Below are 23,859 nucleotides of genomic sequence, written 5' to 3' on the forward strand. Positions count from 1 at the left end.
TTTGCTTCATATTCTTTTGCTGAGCAGAGTAACACAGTGCTCCTATTGATGGCTGTGATTTCTGGGGAGAGGGTTGTAGGTAAGTTACTGGATATGGAATTACTGAATTAATGATCAGCACTGGAAGTCTCTGCCCTTTATGCTGTTTAAGTTCAAGGGCTATCCCATGTTTCTGTGACAGAATGTATGTTTTTGTGTGAACTGGTTGACTATTTGTGCATGAGATAATTGTTTTACTTGGATTTTGAAAATTTAATGAAATGAAATGTCTGTGATGCCTGTGTGGTGGTAAGTTTATCTGAGAACCTCAAGGTAACGAGGGCCAGGCCCTCACTAAGGAAAGGATTAAAAGAAAGGTCTCTTTCTGCCTTCTGCATTTCAAAGAGTTACTCAAAGCCACTTAACACACTGTCTCTTTTTCTTCCTTTTCTTCCCCCTTCTTCTTAAAGAGCAACCACTGTCTATAATTAGATGTGTTTTGATTTGCGAGAGGCTCAAAGCAGTGGTGAGCTCCTGCTTTCTGTTTTGATCTGATTTCACATTTACTACTAGGAATTAAATGGCTGGAATTAACAACTTCTAATGGACAAAACATATGAGCACAATGATAGCTTTGTGAGAATAACTCTCATTGAGTATGCTGGGCTGCATCAAAATAAGCATGGCCAGCAGGTCACGGGAGTCAGTTCTCTCCCTCTGTTCTGTTCTCGTGAGACCCCACCTGGAGTACTGTGTTCAGCTCTGGGGCCCCCAACATAAGAAGGACAGGGACCTGTTAGAGGAGGTCCAGAGGAGGGCCACAAGGAGGATGATCAGAATGCTGGAGCACCTCTCTTATGACAAGAGGCTGAGAGAGCTGGGGTGGTTCAGCCTGGAGAAGAGAAGGCTCCAGGGAAACCTTATAGCAGCCTTCCAGTACCTAAAGGGGGCTACAGGGAAGTTGGGGAGAAGCTCTTTTATCAGGCAGGTAGTGACAAGACAAGGGGTAATAGCTTTAAACTAAAAGAGGGTAGGTTTTATGTCAGACATTAGGAAGAAATTCTTCATTATGAGGGCAGTGAAGAACTGAAACAGGTTGCCCAGAGAAGCTGTTGATGTCCCATCCCTGGAAGTGTGTGAGACCAGGCTGGGTAGGGTGTTAGGCAACCTGGTCTAGTGGAAGGTGTCCCTACCCATGGCTGGGGGGTTGGAATTAGACGATATTTAAGATCCCTTCCAAACCAAACCATTCTGATTTTATGACATCATTAGCAGCTACTAGCTTTTTCAGCCAGTAAGAAAAGCCATGTATTTTAAGAAACAGCATTCAACTTTTATTAGACCTCATCAAAAAAGACCAACTTTGAGAAATTACCCAAATGGAAATAATGTAAAATTAAGCTTAACCACAAAGCAAGATGTGGGAATGTTTGGGATGCACATGAAGAGAGGGAAGAACTATAGGAAGACATTGTTCGAGTAGCTTGCTGTTGAATATTCATGACTTCATTGTACTTAAATTCTGAACTAAAAACTCAGGTTAAGGTAATGTTTGTCTCCTTATCACACCATTTTGCTGTCAACACGTCTTTAAGAACTTAATTTCATTAGTGTATTTATTTTCAAGAGGATCACAACGTTCTTTTAAACTTTACAAGTATTCTGTGAAACTTCGGGACAGCTCACTTTGCAATATAGCCAAGACTGAGCTGAACTTCTTACTTAGAGCTGTTCCACCTCCTCCACCCGCCAAGGCCTCTAAAATCTGCATGTGTACACAGATTGGCCTGAAAATTGCTCTGTCACTTGTGGGTCTGGAGTAGTTAGTGGTACAAATGTAGGGTCATTTGGTTGGGGGTTACTGGAATTCAGCCCCCTCAAAAAAGACGTCATTTCCAAATTTGCTGATGCTTGTAATCCTTTTTTTCCCTTGCAGCCAGGGATAAAAATAAAGGCAAGTTGCACATGAAACTGATATCATTTGACTTCTGATTTAAGCTGGTGAATCTTACCAAGAACTAGCTGCATGCAATGCAATGCTTTAAGTGCAGTTAGAATTTAACTCTAATTTCATAAAGAGCTGAGAATTGGTGTAAATCAGAAATTGGTACACAAGGAAGAAATGGAGCAGGTTAATTTCATGTTTGTTTTTCAAATTCTGAGTAACACTTTCAGAGCATCTTTGCGGTGTACCGGCAGACAGTTCTGGGTACAATTGGTGAAGTAAGCCTGTAGCTGTTTTGTTCAGCAGCTGTTCCTGAGATACCTTGATGACTCTCAAAAAACCAAACAAACAAAACCAAAAACAACAAAAAAAAGCCCACACCTAAAAACCTGCAAAAATATGTATATAGAGGTTCAAACTGTTGAGGTATAATAGAGGGTTTTCAAATAGTTGTGCTAAATTTTAATTAGATGATCAAATATTTCACCAAAATTTAGTCTAGTAAATGAGTTATCTGGAATTAAGTACAAACAAGGAAAAAGATCTACAGCTGAACATGAGATTGAAAGGGATCTGTTGGATCTAAGCTTACTTTTTTACTTAGAGCTAAAAATACATATTTTTCCTGAATGTACTGTTTTATTGTGAATACTGGCAGATCTTTTTTGCACCTACTACTCCCTTTAAAAGACCAGTCTGCAATGCCATTTCTTGAATGAGATGAAACTTACTATTTTTGTTTTGTTTCTCTGTTGCTGATTAATTAACCTGTTAATTCTTGTGCCAATATTGTTTTTTCAGTAGCTCTTCTCCCTCCCTGAAGTAATCTTGTCCCACGTTAGCCTCTATTTCATTGGTTTAATAAATCCATCTCTTCTCACATAATCTCAGCAAATGTTCTGCTGCTGTTCTTAGTAGTTTTTCTGGCACCTGCTCTAGTGAACTTATTTTTAAACTTGTACAAGAAAAGTAATTTTATACAATGCTATCACCAATGCTCAAGAGTTCCATATATGAGAGTGGGGCAGGGAGCTGTGAGAGGTGGGGAAACTGCTGTGAGGGATACGTGGAACAATTGATCAGTTTTCATCAGCCCTGCTTCGACTTAACACTTTCTTAGTAATACCAAAATATATCTTAAAATTATAGAAGTCATAGCTTGTCATCTTCCCATGTATCTAGGAAACGCCTGGAAGAAGCTCCACTGCTGACCAGTTCTTTGAGGGAGGCTCAGATGAAAGAAAAGATAGAACGTTACCCTAAGGTAGCCTTTGTTCTTTTTCCAGTCCTTTTGGCTAGTCCAAACTTGGGAATTAAGTAGCTTTGGAAACCAGTTGAGAACAACAGGATCTTCAGTTACTTACAGGAGGACTTTTCAAATTTCTGTCTCCATTAATTGTTTGTGGGACTTGCATAACAGTGGTACCACGTAAAATCAGCTGGCCTGTAATGGTGTTGTTAAGTGGCAGGCAGTACAGGTCTTTTTATTTTATTCCAGGTGATTGTTCAAAACCCTTATACGTGCACACATCAGTATGTCTGACTGAGCTTTCCTATCTACCTGTCCTCTGTAAACTCTTAAGATTCAGTAATGTCTCATTACAGGGTAAATGATGTTATGGACTGGAGATATCTCGCTCTATGATCCTAATGCAGTTTTTGTCGTCTGTCTTCTTGCAAAGTAATAAGAGATTAAGTTCTCGAGTTAGGTGCTGTCTAACCAACACTGGAAATAGAATGGTACAATTTCCTTCAGAAGTACTGCCTGGGGTCTGTCTGACTGAGAGGATTCCTGCTACTATGGATGCTTTTTTCTGTACCTGTCTGTGTTAAGGATATAGAGTGACTTCATACTTCATTTGAGCATCACTTAGCACAAGGAGCTCCTTCTCTCTGAATAAGTACTGCTGCATTGTACATCATAGTGTTTCTATAGATCAACTCTCTTAGTCTTTGAAAGACAGACCAAGGAGGAGCTGCACAGCAATTGCTAGCCTGTATGTTATTTTGCCCACGTAGAGTAAATAGTTAAAATCTCCTTATTTAAAAAGAAACTTGCTCACAAATTTGAAGCTAAGGTCACGTCTTACCAAATAGCTATATGGAACTAACTTAATGTACTTTGCCTCTGACTCTAGGTAGTTTTGAGAGTCCATTTCCCAGACCGTCATGTTCTACAAGGGTTCTTCCGACCTAGTGAAACTGGTAAGAGGTATCTCTGCTTCAGTCTGTGTGCCTGCAGCTAACATCTCTCCTTGTTGGATAGTTGCATGACAAAAGAGGGGTGGTTCTGGAATGATCTTTCTGCTGTCCAGGGGAGGAATCGTGCTCTGAAAAAGCAGCTGTAGCTAGTTATACTGTCCTTATCCCTGAACTGGATGAGAAGGGAGTCTGAGGTAATTACCTTACTTAAGGGGAGTTTATTTCCAGGATTACTTGATGGAGACTGTCATGCTGTTTGATGGCAAAATATTTGTGCTCAGGAAAGTGTTCCACATGATTTCCCATTATTTGGGTTGAAATGGTATGTTACAGAGTTATTTTTTTTTCAGAGAGAATCTGTAAATGAAGTCTTGGTGGAGCAAGAGAAAAGTTTGCATGCTTCCTCTATGTCAAAGCTTTTTTTTTTTTTTTTTTTTTTTTGGGGGGGAGGAGGAAACCAGCAACAACAACAACAAACAACAAAACATGCACACAAAAAAACAAACCACAAACCTCCCTTCCCACATGGGAAAAAACGGAGGAAACAAGATTTACCTACTGTAATAAGGATAATGGGCTGGACCTTTCTGCCTCTATCATTTCAGAAAAGGTAGTAAGTTAGACTGCATACAGTGTAACCCTTACTGTTATTGATTTAGATCCTCGTATTCTGAGATGGCAGTGATGCTATATTTTGATGCTTTTCTATGGAAGAAAACCTAATAATTAGCTACTAGTGTCTTACCTGACTACTCTGAAAATCTTGCAGCTGCTATTGGATTTCCTAGGAAGAACTTCACTGCCATCTTTAGATTTTTGCCAGGGGATGAACATGTCCAATTTTTTTCTAAGAAATTTGTAATGGTAATGGGTGTAGTGTACCAAATATGGTACAGTTGAGTGGAGCAAAAGGTGATCTGCAGATGCTGTAGAGGGCAGTTCTGTAGAAACAGATTAACCATTCTGCCCAGCATCTGAAGAAACAAATGTATTCAGCAAACCTTTCTCTCCTCCTTTTCTTACAGTTGGCATTTTGAGAGACTTCGTAAGAAGCCATCTTGCGGATGCAGATTTACCATTTTATTTGTGTAAGTGTGCTGTTGGTAATACTTGACCTTACTTCACAAAGTCTATTTGTAGCTGTGATGTGTATGGGATCTTGTGATGCCATGAGAGATGACCTGGGAAGGGATTTTTTTCTCCCTAAATGTGGCCTCAGAATGCAAAGGAGGTATAATCTGCTCACTTAGCCACATTATACATCTGCCCAATAAGAAGCCTGTGTTGGCAGTATGAAAGTGTCACTTTTTTCTCCCAAAAAAAATCAAATGGAGAAAAAGAAAAAAGCAGTAATCCTTCCCATACCTGCTGTGCTTATTGTTTTGGTTGCTGGATGGTCCTGTTTTATAACTTGTTTTTTTTAACTTCAGTTATTGCACCTCCCAGAGTCATCTTGAATAATGAAAGTTTGACACTCTTTGAGGTAAGGACTCACGTCTGCTCTCTGATTCTTTGACTTGCTGCTTTCCCTTGCTGTCATGTGCTTTAGTTACTTAAAAAGAAGACGTGTAATGTTATGATTCATGTAGACTTCTGCTTAGCCAAGAGTAATGGAACAAGGTATTTCAGAGCACAAGCTCCTCACCAGAAGAGGTCCACCTTGTGCAGGAAGATGCACTTTTGTTGTTACGGGGGTGGGGGGATTTGTGTTTTTGTATACATATGCTCAGTGCTCTTATGAAGTCCAAACCGTATTTAACCTTAAAACATTATTGCAAGAGCTGAGTTAATGACAGTTTGTTGTATCCTTAGTTGGCCTAATATAGTAGGAGATGTAACACTGGATTTGGATAGGTACAGCAGGAGGTAGAGGCTACATTAGACAAAAGTCTGACTTTTTTGGAAGTTACTAGATGAGACTCCAGTTTCTCAAATCCATAGTCCTGGATGCTTTTGCAAATGTTGTATAAGGTGGTCTTGAAGTCTTTGGCTAGAGACTTGGGTCTGTGTAAATCACACATGCTAAAAAGAGACAGGATTAATTTTTTGCCAGCTGCTTTACCCCAGACTCACCATGTTTAAAATGTGCTGTCATTCAGAGATTTGTAGACATTTGTAGCAATGGACTGAAGCTCACTTGCAGAGTAGATGGTCAAGCAGACTGCAGTGGGAGTTTTAGCTTGATGCCCCTAAGGGAGCAGAACAGCAGGGAGGCAGGAGAGGGATAGAAAAAGAGACCTTTTAGGCAGCATGGTGAATTAGGTAGGGTTTAGTATGTCTCTGAAGTTGTTTGTAATGAAGCTTTCCAAATTCTACAACTTCCTGACCAGGCTGTGTGGGTGCAATACAAATGTAGCTGATCATAGGCTATTGAACGTTCAGGGAGGCCAAGTGTGGATCACTATGTTCAGTGGGAAGTCTCCACTCTTCCTAATACCCTGTTAAGAATTTGTGGCTGAAATCTGACAGTTCAGGAGTGGTTTTGTTATGTCAGAGTTCTTTGTATTATCACAATACCTGTAAGAGGTGTAATTTCTTAGAGAGTCCTGAGCATCTTGGGGATCACAGCCCTGTTTGGTTCTGTGGTTCAGGAACTCTGTGTGCAGTAGCTCTTAGTCCTCAGGCTGTGGAGAGGCTGCTCTGTTTTTATCAGCCTTCCTACTCTCTACACGAGCATGGCATCTGTTTGAATGTGCTGCGTGCATGGCAGTGCTTCTCCTGCCAGACAGGAATGGGACAGCATATGTGTTAGTAAGGCATAATACCATGGTGGGTGGGGAGAAAAATCATTTTTCTTTTCAAAGCCCTTTTGTATATTTTACTTAATAACAAAAATACCAGTGGAAAACACGTTGTGTCTTTGAAACAGGAGGTTTTGCCACTCAGGCATGAAGGCAGTTCCTTCCAGCTTCCTCTGACTTGTGCCATCTCATCCACATCTGCCACCCAAAACACTGTCTCAAGTCCCACATGGTAACCATGATGGGAAATGCAAAAGACAAATTTTGTCTTCAGATTTCTGAGAAACCCCAGGAAAAGGAAACTGGTTATGGTTGCATTGCTAATAATACATTTGGAAAACATTCAGAGGAAGAGCAGATGGTAATAAAAAAAAAAAAAAAAAAAAAAAAGTTCTGCACTTGCTAGCTGTTCTGAGGCAAGGGAAGCAGCCTCAGAGCTGTGACTAGTACAAACCGGTCTGAAATGGCACATGCACACTACTCTCTGCCCTCCTGCTCCCCTCTGTGTCCTAAGCTGTCATGTGTGAACACATCCCTCACCTAGAGTTCCTTTAAAAACATTTTTAAGATGCTTATTGGAAAGATTTTTTCAACGTTCTGAAGTCTCTCTGTAGCTCTCACCAGCAGATGTCTCCTGCATAAAATGGGTGTTTTTGTCCTTTCCTAAGATTTGGCTGAGATGCCTCCCAAGGTTTCTTGTCTTAGCATCTGACTTACCATGTGTTCCTTCAAAATACAATGCTTCATTTGAGTTTCTCCGCAAGAAGTGATTTTTTTTTTTTCCATATGCCACATTTCCATCTAGAATCCAATGAATTTAGTTTGCCTTTTCTTTTGTACCTCCTAGATGCTGAAGACTCACACTCACATTCTACCTCTATAATTTACCTTTTCCCCATTTTTGGTTCACAGTTCATTTTCTCTTGGATATTTTGTTGCTTCTTTGAGATCTAGGTACTTCACTTCTGGAAGCTGCTTTCTTCTGTTGTTTTCAGTCACTGTTGGAAAGTATCCTGTCTGCTCATGTGCCTATCTGTATCACCTTAAAATCACCTGTGACCATTCTCTTCCTTTTCTTTAGTTAGCTTCTAAGTCCTTTGTATGCTGTGCTCGTTCCCCATAGGAGAAGCTTTTCTGCATTTCACATTGAATGCATCACCTTCTTTGCTGGCCCATATCTGCTTTCTATCCCATCTATCCTCTGATGTCTCTGGTCTCTTTTGTTACCTTTGGTTCATATTCTAAATAAACTTCAAAATCCTCTGTTTCCCTTTATTCCGCAAATCCCCCTCCCCCAAGAGTGTTCTTTTATTTTCTTTTTCAGTATACATCTGTTGTTTCTCTGGACCTCTTCCAAAACATAACTTGTTCAGTGAAACACCAAAGAAATAATTACTTTTCCCTGTCTTTGAGTCAGAAATGTTGTGGCAGGAATTTTAATTGGCTATGTTAAAGTCTTCATTTGGCACCTGGTACCGTTACTTGTGCTTGTTACATGTGTGGCAACTTCCCAGTTTCCCAGTTGTGATGGTAGTTGTGGAATTCATTCCTTAAGACAGCTTCTTGAAATATATAAAAATGTACTGTATTACTGCACTGTAAAGACTTTTTGCTTTAGAGCCTAGTCTCTTTTAGATCTGTTTAGAATTGACAGCTTGATAAAGATCCTGATCATTTTTAATGTCAAGCACCTTCAATTTATGATGGCTTTCTTTAGGTTTAAGTACTTGCAATATTGCATGCAAAGGTGCAAAACCTTGGCATCAGTACAAAACTGATTGTTCAAGATACAACATTCTAAAGCAGAAAGTTCTCCTACTAATTGACTGTTTTAAGGAATCATCTTTCTCATTTCCAACTTCTTCTGTGTCAACGTAAAAGCAGACCATCCAATTAAAATAAAGGGTGGGAAATTCAAAGTTGAGAATTGTTTTTTTTCATGCAACATATAATTACAGTGCACTCTAAAGTATAATTAGAATGTGATTGTGTTGAGAATTTGGGCATAATTAAAGAAAAGAAGATGTTTTAAAGCATAATCTGAATACACAGGATCACTTGTTTGAAAACGTAGAATGCACATAAAAGTATCTTAAGCATGAGATTTTAGGGACTAGACCATGACCTTATGATAAGATCATCATCACATTATCTAAGTTGCATGACTTTGATAATTTTCTTAATCAGTTGTCTCAGTATATACAAATGTAGGAATGCATGTATGGGGAAAAATATCTTGGACTTCATATGCATCTCAGTGAGCTGAGATGAGTTGATTGTTACTGCTCTGGAACAAAGTCGTAAGGTGACAAAATCAGCAGCTCATTACTGAATAGTAGTCAAAACCAAAACAACTTGTGTTCCAAAATCAAAATGGAATATTTGAATTCAAATATATAAACTGTCACAGAAACATAGAATGGTTCAGGTTGGAAACCCAAAGACCTTAAAGACGACCTGGTTCCAACCCCCCAGCCGTGAGCAGGGCACATCTCTCACTAGATCAGGTTGGCCAAAGCCTTGCCCAGCCTGGCCTCAAAAGCCTCCAGGGATGGCGCATCCACAGCTTCTCTGGGCAACCTGTTCCAGTGCCCCACCACTCTCATAGTGAAGAATTTCTTCCTAACATCTAAACTTAAACCTCTGCTTTTTTTTGGTTTAAAGCCATCACCCCATGTTCTGTCACTACATTCCCTGATAAAATGTCCCTGTCCAGCTTTCCTGTAGGTCCCCTTTAGAGGTACTGGAAGGTTGCTATAACGTCTCAGTTCTTCTTCAGTGCTGTTTTCTTCTACTTCATGCAAATGATGATGTGACACATACAGGCAATAGAAAATGCGTATGTGAAACAGTATGGGCACTGCTAACTTCTTACAGCTAGGGGTTCTGTAGAAGCTTTTGTTTGCATACAAACTTCTGCTCAAAACCATAATGTGGATGTTTGTGCTTTTAAGGGAACTTTTACTTAAGTAATTTAAGCAGTAGACACACATTTGCTGGTTACAACTAAGTCAGCTGAAGAGACTCCTGCCCCACTATTCTCACTTCTGGCACCTGGGCTGCCATCTATTTCAGTCTTGATGATTTTTTTTATAAGTATAAACAGTTTAAATAACAGCTATTTTCAGGTTCAGGTCTTTTGGCTCAAATGGATTAGAATCCCATAACATGTACAAATCCAAGTGTTTGTTAATATCTTGCCAAGGGTGATAGTTGAAGGTCTGAAGAAAGTAACCTTTTCAGTGGTTACTGGTGGTTTGGCTCAGATACGTCACATGCTCTAAGAGCTTGCTGATGCAGTAATGTCAGTGGACCTGAGTAAACTCTTTTCTGCCAGAGACCTCGCTAAAGGTTATGGTCAGTTTAAAGAACACACTTTCAAGTTTTGTAATTTTTCTCCTTCTGCAGCTGAATATATAAACTCTGCACAGTTTATAATGTAGGTTGTCCCTGTAGCCCATCTGGCGCAGGAAACTCAGATAGTTGGAAATTTGTATGTCTATAGGTATATAACTTTCTAGATTTTTTTTTTCAACATGAGCACTCAGGTTAACATTTCAAAATGCTATTGTTTTCAACAGTTTATCCCTGAATTAGGAAAGTCAATGTGGTTCTTTACAGGTAAATTGAGTTGATGATGAAAGGAGCAGGCCTGAGTGCTTTTTGTAATGAAGTTTATTTGCTTTAGTCTTGATTACAAGAACCCTAGGGAATTAGAAATGAGTGCGTGATTTGACCCAAATGCTTGAGTCTAGCAACACTAGTCTAATGAGGTGAGTAGAGTAGACGTTTAGCAATAAGGAAAGCCACGTGTCACTGGATTGGCAAGAAACAGCAAGGGAACTGACTTGTTTGAAGAGCAAAGAAATTCATGTATGCTCAGGGTGAGGTGTGAGAAGGGAGAAGACTGCAAGGGCTGACGTGACTTGGAAGGATAAAATGGGGTGAAAAGAGGGAGCAGAATGAAATGTGTGCTTAGATGGAGTTTGGCTCCACTGTCAGTTTGGAGTTTTAATTTTTTGAGGCAACAGCTTCTGCAGTGCCAGGAATGTGAGTTGTGGAGGGCATGATAGCTTGTGCATTAAATTCTTGAAGTTGTTTAATGCTCCTGAGTGTAAAATGTCCATTTTATAAAATGAATTTGTAGATTGAAAAGAGTGTGTTTAATGCTGGTGGCTATGTTGCCTGTGTCCCTCACACGGGGCTCTAAAGAGTCCCTTTCTGGTCCTGATCTGGTTATGGCAGGAAGGATTTTGTGTGTTTACAGACATTTTATTTGGATAAAGCATCAAACCAGGAAAAAAAAGTTTCCGCAGAGAACTTGTCATACCGTTCTGATTACCTGTCCTGCTTGTCAGAGGCCGAAGTGCTCCAGTTAATTTGGATGGTGCCTTGTCCCAGTTCAGGTTGTCTTATCCTGGGTGAAGCTTTGCTATCTGTTACTAGTGCAAATCTTCTTACATCTTATTTTTGTCTTGAGAAAGGGAAGGCATTATGCTGTAATGTCTTCTGCTGGAGGTCCAAGTGCTCAGCAGGGTATCTGAAGGAGGCTTTCTTCTCCCCAAAGAAATGGGTGCAGAAGTTCTGGCTTTCATGTCCCTGGCAACTGTGTCATTGTTGGATGCCCTTTTTATAGGCAGCTGTTACTAATTGGGCTGCTTTGGCTGAGCGTCAGTGCTCTTAGTAAAAATGACACTGTCACAGGCCAGGAGCAAGAGGAGAATTACTTCTGGTGTTGGGCCAGGTGGGGCAGCACTGGGGACAGGACCTGCTCACTGCTAACGTGTCTCTGGTGTCTTTCAAACTGTGAAATTCTCAGTCTGGGAAGAAGTTTGTGTGAGTCAGTATCAATTTCACAATTGTTGTAAGGTTGAGGGCAGACTACAGTGCCTGGTCCTGCACTAGGTGGGATTGGGCTTGGAGAAGAGGAGCTTTTATGCTAAGGTGACCATGCGGTGCTTATCTCTGTACTATGAGAGCTTGTTCTGGAATAACACTGTGTTAATACACTAGAATGTGTACATTAATGATGTGGGGTTCTTCCACACATCTTAGGGAAAGGGAGCACAGGTAGCTAATTTCGCAAGCTGTTATGGTATCTCCTTTTTATGGCTGTGTGAAAGGTTGAGAAGGGAGGTTGTCTTTATTGGTATTAGAGCTCTTTATGTTTGTCAGTTTGTGTCATGTAACCTCTAAAATTCATGGCTTTTACTCCAGGTGCTCTGACAGTGGTGTTAGCAGTAGCCTCCTGGAATGTTTTGCAGCTTATGCAGTTCTTTTGCAAACATGTACACACAACCTGACGCTTCATTTTAATAAGATATTTCTTAGATGACTAGAAATCTGTTTCTATTCAGAACTGATCTTCCAAAACCTGTGTACTGCCATGCTGTATCTAGCAATTCTGTACTTTTTTAAAAGCATTTAACTTTAAAACTTTTAACCTTGTCTTTACGTTCTAAAATGAGATTTTGTCTAATTACTCTCTCATAAATGATTTTTCATCTCTTAAAGTGCTTTGTTCTCCTTTAGCTCTCAGAAACTTTTTAGATTGTTGTTCCCCAAACATGGTGCTTAAACTGTTTAGAAACAGAAAATTAGAAAACCAAGGCGTAGAGGAATAGATTGGCTTATGGCTCTTCACAGTCCGTTCTTGGTTTTCTAGGTTGCCTCCTGTCTTCTGAAAACACGTGATGCTATCATGTCTAACCACCAGTGAACTATTACCTCTTAGGTAGGGCTGGGACACATAAGAATTCCTTTATTTCTTCCCTTGAGTTTAGCTGTGGGCTGCTTAACTGCCTTCTGTTTTCTCCTCTTTGAGAGATGCTTTGGTGCACAGGGAACTCAAATGTCATCATCCAAGGATATGGAAATTCTCTCGGTGAACTTTAAAAGGATTTTCTAGAAACTTACGGTGATTGTTGAGACTATCAGAGGCAGAGACTGCTTAAGACCCAACACAGTGTTCTGGACATTGACTGCTGCCAGCCTGGATGTTTTAGGAACAGACCGTTGCAGGTTCTTCTGTGATATGACTGGGAATTAGTTGTTTGGGATTGCTTGTCCAATGTCAGGCATGATTCAGAATTGTACCTGAGGCCTTATGCTAGTAGTAGGTTATCCTCCAGTTTTCAGGCTGCTGTGATGCTGTCTACAAGAAAGCGTACATGGTGTCTGAGGTAGTAATGTGAGCATATTTGAGTGTTCAGATATTTATAAATGACTGCAACTTGTTGAAGTACCGTATTATCAATATTTCTGCTTTCTCAGCCCTCTCACTGTGTTCAGCTGATAAGATTAGAACTGTGTTCCTTCATCTGATTGCTCACAATGAAAGGAAAGCCATTATGCGGTAAGCAGAACCAGGAAAAAAGACAAATATTGTCAGCTTGTTTGCTAAGATACTTGGGCTGACAGAACTGTCTGAAGTGAGTTCTCCTGAAATGTGTATTTACAGTTTAGTGAGCGTGCAGATTGGCAGCAGTGTGTTTTTGGAATCCATGGAGAAGACTTCAAGGCATTACTTTGATTTTTGTTGTTGTTACTGCTGTTTTCACCGGCTTCCTTATCCTTATGCCCCTTGAAGTGTTTTATAAGTTCTGCTCTCCAGAACAGATCAACTACAGGCTTCCCTGTTGTAGCACTTGGCCTCGAGTTACTTATAGCTCTGGTTGCATGTTTGTGCTTTCCTAGGCTAGCCAAGCTGAATTTTCAGAGTTGCTCTTCTCTTTCTTTCTCCTCCCAGAAACAGGCACTTGAGTAGTGTTCATCTGGGGGCTTTAGTAGAAAGAGTAATTGATTGCAGAGTTAATACTAGGAAAGAGTTAGCAGAATATAAGAATACCAGCCACTGGAAAAGTCAAAACAGTAAAGAGGGCAAGAAGCCATCTTCTGTCTTTAGAGAAGCTAAAGGAATCCACGCACTTCCACATAAATATTTAGATTTTTCTAATCAGATCTTAGAGTGCACCAAGTGTTTCCTCTGGCATGTACCGTGGGCAGGAATCCAGAGGAGCTGTTTGTTCCTCTTTTTTGCCTTTGGTTCTGTTTCCATATCCTATTTGTTAATGCCGTTTTGGGCAATGTCTGGCATTTTGTTTAGTGAAGCAGATTATGACTTGGGCAGTGTGAAGCCTTCTGCGCTTTTGGCAATAGTCCGAATGCAGTTTCATAAAAAACAAAAAACAACAACAACAACAAAAACAAAAACAAAAAACAACAAACAAAACAAAACAAAACAAAAACTTCATCAGTCTGTCAGAGGTATTTCCAGTGGCAGGTCTTGCATTTACCCTACTCACTAACAAAGAAAATTGCAATTAGTAGTGAAATTCATCCAGACCAAAGGATGGCATTTGCCTTCCTGTGTGAGGTTTTAGCCCTTTACTTATTCATTCTGGATTTTCTCATCTAACTAAATTTTGGTATTAATACTACCTCCAACTAGGAGGTCTTGCTAGTTCTTGTTCATTACCACACTCGTAATGTCTGTACATACTTGTTTCTTATGCTGGCTTTGATTAAGGCTAGACATTGCAGTAAGGATGAGGCCTTCCTTGTGTGACTTATTTTAGAGTAGAAATTCTGCCAAAAACGTTCTTTCTTCTACTATTAATTTTGGAGGCCACGTCTTTCTGATCTCAGCTCAAGGGCTCAATGAATGCTCTTTATACCTGGATTTCTTTCTAAGTAGCCTTCTCAAAATAGTGCTTTCAAGTCTTATCTTTGCCTTATGAATTTTAAAGATCCTCTGTTCAAGCTGGTTCAGATTTCCCCTGTATTGGCTGCAGAATATCCATCTTCTTTCGCAGTTGCAGTCCACATTGAGAAGCTTTGTTCTCAGGTTATAAACAAGAACCACTTAGTCAGTTTGCCCCTTTCACCGTGACTGTGGTGTTTATTTCTATTTCAGCGATGCTTTGCAGTCTTGCTGGAGAAGCTTTTGATCCACCGGCTTTCCGGCTGAATTTTCCAAGTGCTAGTTTATGTGTTTGGGGTGTGTGTACTGTGCAGTATTTCATGTTGGTAGCTTGGGTTTCTCCTTCCATGTGCGTGTTCCTTTGAAGTGCTTATTTTCTTATTCATCTTTTAAGATCAAACTAACAGCAGACCTGTGGCACTCTAATCTTTTCAGATCATGTAACGGAAAGAATGCTTCATTCTGGCAGCTGCAAGTTCCCCTTAGCAGTCTCTGCCTGATTTGAAAGCATCATTCTGTCTGTGAACAGAATAACTGCATGGTAACAATGTACATGTTTTGCAGTACTCAATTCTAGGATTTTTTTTGAATTTGTGTGTCTGGAAATGACCACTGAAGGAGGAAGTATTGAGACATTATTTGAGATGGTACTGCCTGAAACCTTTTCCATGCTTCAGAGAACAAGTTACTAAAACATGCAATAAAAGAAAGCAGAAATGTTTCTCCTCTGTGATAAACAGGGGATTGCTGTTCTAGTGTAGATATTTTTGTCATGGAATGCAAGATCCAGTAGACCTAACATACCACTCTACAACCAGGATGCTCTGCTGCCATAAACCACACTCACCACTGTGGTATCTGAGTAACTTCAGGCTGAGTGCCTGAAATAAAACTTTGAGTTACTGTAGCTACAGTTTGACTAAATGTGGCTTTGTGAGTAACAGACTGATCTTCAGCTTTTAAAAAATTGAAAGTGTTCATTTAATTAATTTAAAATTCTGCAACTGTAATTAAGCGTATTGATGAAGCTGTGTTATTGAGATCTTTTTAAAACCTGAGGAATAGTTTGTGATGATACTCTTTAAATGGGGAGGCTGGTAAGCAGAACGCAGGTTCCTCTGCTTCTTGCCTCATCAGTGACTGTGGCTAAGACCCTGGATGGGAAATATGTGTATGTATATATGTGTGTGTATATATATATACATATATTTCTCACTTCTACTACTGCCATTCTGTATGACTTTTAATAAGTTACTTAGTCTCTTTAAATCTCAGTTTTTCATCAGTACAAAAAATAGCAATTGTACTTTCTCACATTTTTAATTTACTTTGCACGTTACTTTTCTTTCCATTTGTATATTTATATAAACATAAATAGATAGATGTGTGGCATTGGAATAGTCTGCCCAGGGAAGTGGTTGAGTCACCATTCCTGAAGGTCTTCAAGAAACATGTAGATTTAGAACTTAGCAGCATGGTATAGTGGTGAACTGTAGTACCAGGTGAAAGGTTGGACTAGATGATCTTAGAGGTCTTTTCCAACCTAAATGATTCTACGATATAAAGTGAACAATGGGACACCATTCCTAACTGGATTTCTGGATGCTGTTGCAGTATCAATAATCTAGCTGCATCCTGCAAATATGTCTTTTACAGCGTGATTTGTATGTTATATTTCCATTGTTTAATTTTCCCCAGTAAGAATGACATTGTATTTTGGGTGAAAGCATCAAGGAAGAGAAATGCCATATATTTGAGTACAGTAGCTAGCTCTTGACTTGTAATTCTTGGCATATAGCTGAATGGAGATTTTTTTTTAATATTTGTTTCAAACAACCTGAGATTCATTTAGTCAATCTGCTAGGCTCAGTGTAACTGTTACAAGTTCCTAAATTTCTCTTGGTTTGCAGATCTTAAGAGAGTCCTGTACTGTGAGTTTAAGAACTGCAGCATTCTTCTAGGGACGTTGATACATGCATTAGAACAAATGCAAATGAAGAAATAGCAGCTGACTTGTGAATATAGGTTTCAGATAATGCTCTACACAGTATTTGATTCTTGCATCCTTAGCAGTACATGGGAATACTAAAGGCTCCGACTCTGGGGTTGTATGTTTTCCTGGACTGGAGATACTGAAACATTCTTATCTTTATGCCAAGACTTGTTGCTAGTGGACAAGACTTTGGCTAGTGGAGTTATTCCACTCTGAGTGTGTGCATATATTTTTAATGTGAAATTGGTGGTGGTTTAAATACTTTTGTGTTCCAAAAAACTTGCAGGCGGCATTTGTCCTATCAGTGACTGGCTGGAGAATTACTGGGATGATCAATGAGATGTAGCTAACTGTTTTCTGTGCTGAACCCTTAATAAGTATTGAAATAGGAATGACACCTGAGAATTCTGCAGGAAGGAAACTAGACAAAGGATGGTATGAATGAACCATTATTCTTAAGAAAGAATTGAATTGAAGAAAAAGAACTTACTGGATATAAATTTGGCAAGATGGGACTCTGTGTTGGCTGAGCCCTAGGAAGGGGTAGTGATGGAGGGAAGTGAGCCATGGGAAGGAGGTTGCATTTTGTATACTTATGAGCTGCTGTCTAGTGCCCTTAAGTGTCTTTCAATTAAATGATTTTGAACTGAAGCATTTGGACTGATGTTTTGCCAGCAGTTGGAAATGGTGGTGGCCGTGGAGCCTGAAATTTAGAACTACGGTTATTTGTCAACTTGTGAGTAAACAGCGTAGAAGTTTATACTGGGGCACATTCTGTTTGTGTGCTTGTGTGGTTAGTGTGTCTGTCTAGCTCTTGGTCTGTTTCTCTCTCTCTTTGTGCCTCATGCAGGCCCTGCCATGAATTTTCTCTGACCTCTTGGGGCCATTCCCACATGAAGCTTTGATGTGTGTGCCCAGAGCTTGATTGACAAGGAAGTTTTGGTGGTGGCAGCAGGAAAGGAAGAGAAAAGAACAGGGCTTTGAACTAAAGGGCTTTGAGCTCTGAGATGCTGTGCTTACTTATCTCCTTCAGAATGTTAATTATTTACCGAGATAATTGGGTGGGAGAGGAAGAAGAGAGAGGGGAGGTTATTAAAAAATTCCAGCACTAACACGCTACAAAAACCTAATTTTCCAACTTGCAGCCTTCATGAAAAGGATGTTGTGTGTAAGAGGGCTTGAGTGTATGTGTGTCTGGGGAGGGAGCGTTGAGGGGACTCCTTTTTAAGCCACCCATTTCCTAAATAGAGGGATCCCTTCAGACAAATGCAGCAGAAACATCAAAGCTCTCGCAAGAGTTTTCTCTGGGGGTTTCTAAACTTTCTGGCACTTCTTAATTAAAGAGTTTATGGAGAGCCGTCTTTCTGATTGGAGCAGGCAACTTTAGGCCCTGTTGAATGAGGAATGACATGTTAAAAGACCTAATAGATAATGATTTCTGCTAAAATGTCAGTTCAAGGATGTGAATATTCCTGGCTTCTTAGGCAGGAGCTGAGGCTTGGACTAGACTGAGGGGATATCTCTCCTGCTTCAGTCTAACATGTGGGCCATACTACATGTGAAAGTCTCCAGAGCCTTTTGGATTAAAGTCCAAAAAATTTTGGCATTTGTAATGCCAAATACTCATTTGACATTTGTAGTCGTGAAGATAAGTGAAGCTGTTTCAATTTGTCTGCAGTTCATACAGTTTTATTAGTCTCTGTACTAGGTAGGAATCCAGATTCCCCAGCAGAGATCAGGGTTTGTCTGAGTTCTTGCAATTGTGCTGCTGGATCAAGTCCAGATACCATCAGTTCTAGTATCCTGACCATGCTGATGATGGCAACAGAGGATTGAGACTCGAGAGCAGGCAGCGTGCCCTGCATGGTTTCTAAGTATGTATTGATGGTATGAAGAGAGGCAGGTAGATGGTGGTGTGTTTTTTTTTTTTTTTTTTTTGGTTTGGTTTCTTCAAGAGAAGAAGTTTAGTATTACTGTTTTGTTGGGGTAAATGTAGACCATCAGTCAATGTCTTCTGTCTCCCTGATAGTTGCTACCTATGACAGTCCTTAACTCTTCTACACTGTGATTTGGCTTCTTTATCTGTCTCTTAAAATAAAAGGTCTTCTGAAACCTTAAAAAATACTTCTTTATGTAATATTACACTGACATGTTAGTTCCAGTAATAAGATTTATATTTTTTCCTTCAGAATCCTTGCTGGTGTACAGCTAGTTACACCATGTCATATTAATCTACATGTCAGTTTCAGCCCTTTTTAAAAATACAAGCCTGTGCTTGCAGCAGTGCCTGCTTTTAATAAGAAGCTTAATTTTGAATCTCCTACTCTGCAGTTCCTTGAGAACACTTGGATGTACCATCTGGGCATGGTAATTTAGAGCATTTTTATTTATCTTTTAGTTCCAGTTTTTGTACTGCTTCAGTTTCTTTGCAAGTGTGGTGTCATACTATAACCTCTGTAATGTAAGAACAGATTTCATATTTATGTGCAGTTGCTTTTATGATTCCTCAAATGAACCAGTGGGACTGCAGGCACAGATTTAAAGTTTCTCTGTTTCCAAGCGAAGAACCAAAAGATGATAAAGGGACTGGTGCATCTGACATACAGGGAGAGGCAGAGAGAGCTGGGGTTGTTATGCCTGGAAAAGAGAAGGTTCTGGGATGGGAGTGGATTTGTCAACGTGTGTAATTACCTCATGGGAAGTGGCAAGGAAGATGTAGCTAGGCTCTTCTCAGTGGTGCCTAATGAAAGGACAAGAGGAAAAGGACACAACTTTCAGGAACTTCGATTTAAATGAAGAAAAAAAATGCTGTTTGAATTGTTTAATACTGGAGCAGGCTGCCTGGGTAGGTTGTGGAGTCTCCCTCCCTGGAGATATTCAGAAGCTAACTGAACATGGTCCTGAGAAAAGTGCTGTAGCAGACCCGGCTCTTAGGAGAGGAGATTGGACGAGACAATTTTCAGATATCCTTTCCAACTTCAACCATTCGGTCTTTACTGATAAGGAACTTAAAATGAAACGATGACCTGAAATTACTGCGTCTTTCGTGAAAGAAAAGGTCGAGAACAAATTTACTTGCTTTCAAGTCTCCCTAATGATGAAACTGGTCCAAAATCATCATTTAAATTCTCATTTTTAGTGGGATTCCTTAATATGTATGTAGTGTACCAACCAATTATTATAGGGACTACTTTTAACCGAACTTCTTATTCTAACTTTTTGCTGTTTTAACACAAATTGTATTTTAACTCTCTGAATTTCCTTCCCAAGTCTTTTCTGCTGCTTCATGTCATATTGGCCTCAGAAGTGTTAGCTACCAAAGTTGAAAAATCTTCTCTTTTTGAATTATGGGTAAATGACAAGACTTAATTAGCTTGCTTTAATACTTGCTTCTCTGCCTTTTCTCAGTTAGGGCTGCATACCATTTCTGAGACTCACTTTTCCAAATAACGTTTATTAAACAGCTAAGAATTTTACTTCATTGCCTCTGACTTCTTGTTCTCTAATCAGCATACTTAATTTCATTAACTCTCTAAAATCCAGTATTTGCCTTATTTTTTCATATGTTTTTTTCTGTGATGTTGAATTTTACTACATTGTGATCACTATTTCTTATTGTCTTATTTTCCACTACAGTTTGAATCTGGTCTTGTACTTAGGGCTAATTGAGAATAATTTCTTTTCTTGTACCTTTGGAATTATTTATTCAAGAGGTCACCATCTGAGTTATATTAGTACTATTTCATTTAATGTGTTAATATGTTCAACAGGGAACATAATTCATGTTCTGTACTGAATTTGGTTCACTATATATTTATGCAGAGGTAGTTGAATAAAGCTATTTAGCGATGACATAGATGGGTACAAAGAAATGAGAGAAGATGGGCGAGGGTGTAAGTTGTTTAGCTCTATGGTTGAGAAGCTTCATTGTTTTGATTTGTTGCTATTTGAAATTTAAAAAAGAGTGAACTGTAAGACAGGACACTATTTGCTTCTTTACATTTGTGTAACTTGAGGGATATCAGTTGCAACCTCATTCTTGTGTGATGGTCATACGTCTTAAAATGGAGGAAAACAAAGTATAAAGCAGTATGTTAAATTTAGAAACAGATGGAACTAGGTATCAGACCTGGTAACTACCATTATAGACAATGTTACTGTTTGTTTTTTTCCTCCTGCAGAGTGCATCTCTTCAGAATGATAGTAAATAGTAGGAAGGGAACAACTGAGTCTGGTTTATTGCACTTCTGGGTTGACAAAGGAGCAGTTTATTCTGTTAAAATATGAGCTCATGGGAACCCTCTTTAATGTGTTCTTTGTGTATACGTTTTGACCAGAAATTGCTTGTTGTTGACTACTGAAGAGGTAGGCAGAAAGATACAAGGTAATGTGGTGCATACCTTTCTGGGGCCATCCCCAGTGAGATGAGCAGTGTTTCTCACCTTTTCAGTGATCTGGTCAGCTGGGGCACTGTGGCATATCATATCATTCTACTATGGTGGTAGTACTTACAAGTTCAGACTCGATAAATTTACGTACTGTAATATACCTCCGTTTGATTCAGTGTTTCATCACCTGTATGTATATTTCTTTTTAAGGTGGGTAACAGTGTAATTAAAGTGCAGCTAAATGAATTATGCTTTGCCTGACTGACATCTCACATAATAGTCACTGAGGAGTTGTTGAAAAACAGGAATCACACTGGTGTTCTGGGCACACTCTGCTTTTGTTTTTATCTGGTTTGGAAATAAATGTATGAATGCAAAATCAATAATAGCATTTGAATGTGAAATAAAGGTTGATAAATGCAGATGTAAAGGAGAGGCAGTTCTACACAGTCCTACAGTTACCTAGATCACATAATGAGCTAAATGGATTAAAAAAAAAAAAAATGCTCGAATATAGCAGTTTAGACTGGATTGAAAACAAATAGCAGGTCATTAGCACAATGACCACATTGCTGTACTTGTCTAATCATCTGTATGTAGTAGAATAGCTACATTGTACAATTTTGCTTAATATCTAAGTGCCCCGTGCTTTACACAAGTTCAGACTTCTGAACTGTAGATGTTTCAGTGACCTGATCTTAATCTGAATTGTCCATAATTGTCTAACCGGTTTCTAACATTCACAGTGGACCATGAAAATATCTACAGTCAGTCATGTATTTTTCCCCTTTACTGCAGGCTAAACTCTTTCCAGCTGCTGTCATTCATTTTGGATCTGAGGAGCGCAGGGGTGAGTGAGCCTCCTCTCTTCTTTAGCTGATAGTATTGCACCTATGTAGAAGACTGAGAAAACTATATCTGTACATTCAGATCCCCCCTTCCCCCCCCCCCCCCCAAAAAAAAAAACAAACAAACAAACAAACAAAAAAAAGGCAATCCTTGAGAATGCTGGTAACTGTTCTCATTTAGAATGGCTGAAGCTCTTCAGAGCTAGAGACCTAGCCTGGTCCTGCAAGAATTGTATTTGATTACTGGTTAGCTTGACCACAAATGTAAGTATAGTACCTTTCTTGTGAGATTTTCTTAGCCTATGGAATAAGCGTTATCTGCTCTGAGGACAAGAATGATAGAAGAATCCTTCTGTGAAATGCTGTTACAGACCTTCTGTTGTATGTTGTAGTATACTAGCTGGAGATGGGAGAATAGATTCGAACCTTCAGTTCTCTGACACCTGTGGTTTATGCATAGAATCTCTGTTTGTCCCAGAGATTAAAGAATGCTGCAGCTTCACGTAATAGCTTCTGAGATGCGGTGAGCACTGGAAGAAAATGTCATTATCTTGAGTTTTGAATGATGAAATAGAGCACCTTGACTTGTGAAAGAAACCATCATAGTTTAAATACATCCTATTTGTCAGCTGGTGGAAGGAGATTTACTATAGTATACAGCCGGTATTTGCTGATTGTAGAGCTATGTGATTTTGTGGTGACTGATGTCTTTGTTACCAAACAAGTGTTTGTATTTCATTGGATTTTATTTTAAACAGATTGTTACCTGAAATCAGACCTGCTGAGCTCTGCAGTTTCCCCTTCTGCAGCTGATTTATTAGTGTCCAGGTATGTTGGGACCGAATAGAGTTGCAAATGAATTTTTCAGGGAGGGGAGGCGTGAAGTGAGTCTATCTTTCTAAAAAGAAATATGATCTGAAGATAGATACTAGGACTTCAGCTTCTCCTTCATACAGTCCTACTTGAGTCTGTAGTTTATGAATCACAGAATCCTTCTTTGTAAAGCAGCATTTCAGTGACTAAAGTAATTCTAAGGTCTTTATTATGAAAAGGAAGAGCCTTTTCAATCTGACTTTGAAAGCTTAAAGGTGGACTTTACATGGGGCTATTATGAAAAAAATGAAGTTTAATTCAATTTGCTTATTTTCTCCTCAGATGTTTGTCCAAGTCATTAGTTCCTTCTGCCTCATCATCTTTAGAATCAACAGTTCTGTCCCTACCTGAACCAGAAGCAGGAAGTGACAAAAAGACTGATGAACAACCAGAACCAGCAAGAGTGTATGAAGCTCCACAAGTGTTGAAAAGGGACCCTGGGAAAATACCCAAATGGCTGAAGCTGCCAGGTAGCATGAAATTGGAGGAGAGTTCTTCTCCTGCTGAACTCCACAGAAAGGCAGGCTTCTTTATATCAAATGCTTTGGATGTTGACACTGTTCTTAAAGATGTCAACAGAACGCTTGCAAGATACACACATGGTTCAGTGCTTGTCAGTCACGAATCAATTTGTGACCTAAACTTCAGCCTTCAGTGGAGAAGCACCGGAATGCTGTTTCCAGGCCGCGCTGAGCCTGAGGTCTAATTCATTATGCTTGCAGCATCCTTAACTATGTCCTGAGTTCTTAACTATGCCAGTATAGTTCAAATACTAATACTAATGGGCGTGATATTCAATCTATAAATGGCCTGTGTAATCTGTTAAAACCTCCATCAGTTCTTTGTCCTTTACTGGCATAGTCTCTTTTAGTCCTTTCCTTTCTCTTAATTTTTGAGCTGGTCTTTTTGTTGATCTCTTTACTTCAGAGCAGTAGTGGTTTTCTCTAGTTGAGATTGCACCCAAACTTCCATTATGTCTTTTTTTTTCCCTTGTCAGAGAACTGCAGCCTTGGTTTTAGTCTCAGAACCAATAGTTTGTGTGGTTTTATATGAGAATTTATAAAAAATATGAAGGACTGAAAAAAGCATTCCTAAATTAAACAATTGGCAATACTGATTTTCTGATGCAGTGGCAAAGAATAAAAAGTTAAGTCAACCCCCCTAAAAAGCAATAAAACTAGGAAGCAT

General features: G+C 39.4%; 1 protein-coding gene across 1 annotated transcript in view; it reads left to right on the forward strand.

Annotated features, from left to right (window-relative positions):
* Window positions 1–23,859, forward strand: part of ASPSCR1 (ASPSCR1 tether for SLC2A4, UBX domain containing) — a 47,487-nt gene that overhangs the window by 21,650 nt on the left and 1,978 nt on the right. Inside the window, 7 exon segments of the mRNA XM_032199427.1 lie at window positions 3,107–3,188; window positions 4,063–4,129; window positions 5,152–5,214; window positions 5,557–5,609; window positions 21,749–21,800; window positions 22,557–22,626; window positions 22,954–23,191. Of these exon segments, the coding sequence (XP_032055318.1) occupies window positions 3,107–3,188; window positions 4,063–4,129; window positions 5,152–5,214; window positions 5,557–5,609; window positions 21,749–21,800; window positions 22,557–22,626; window positions 22,954–23,191 (625 nt within the window).

Source organism: Aythya fuligula, chromosome 18 (assembly GCF_009819795.1).
Source record: "Aythya fuligula isolate bAytFul2 chromosome 18, bAytFul2.pri, whole genome shotgun sequence".
Classification (NCBI taxonomy): domain Eukaryota; kingdom Metazoa; phylum Chordata; class Aves; order Anseriformes; family Anatidae; genus Aythya; species Aythya fuligula.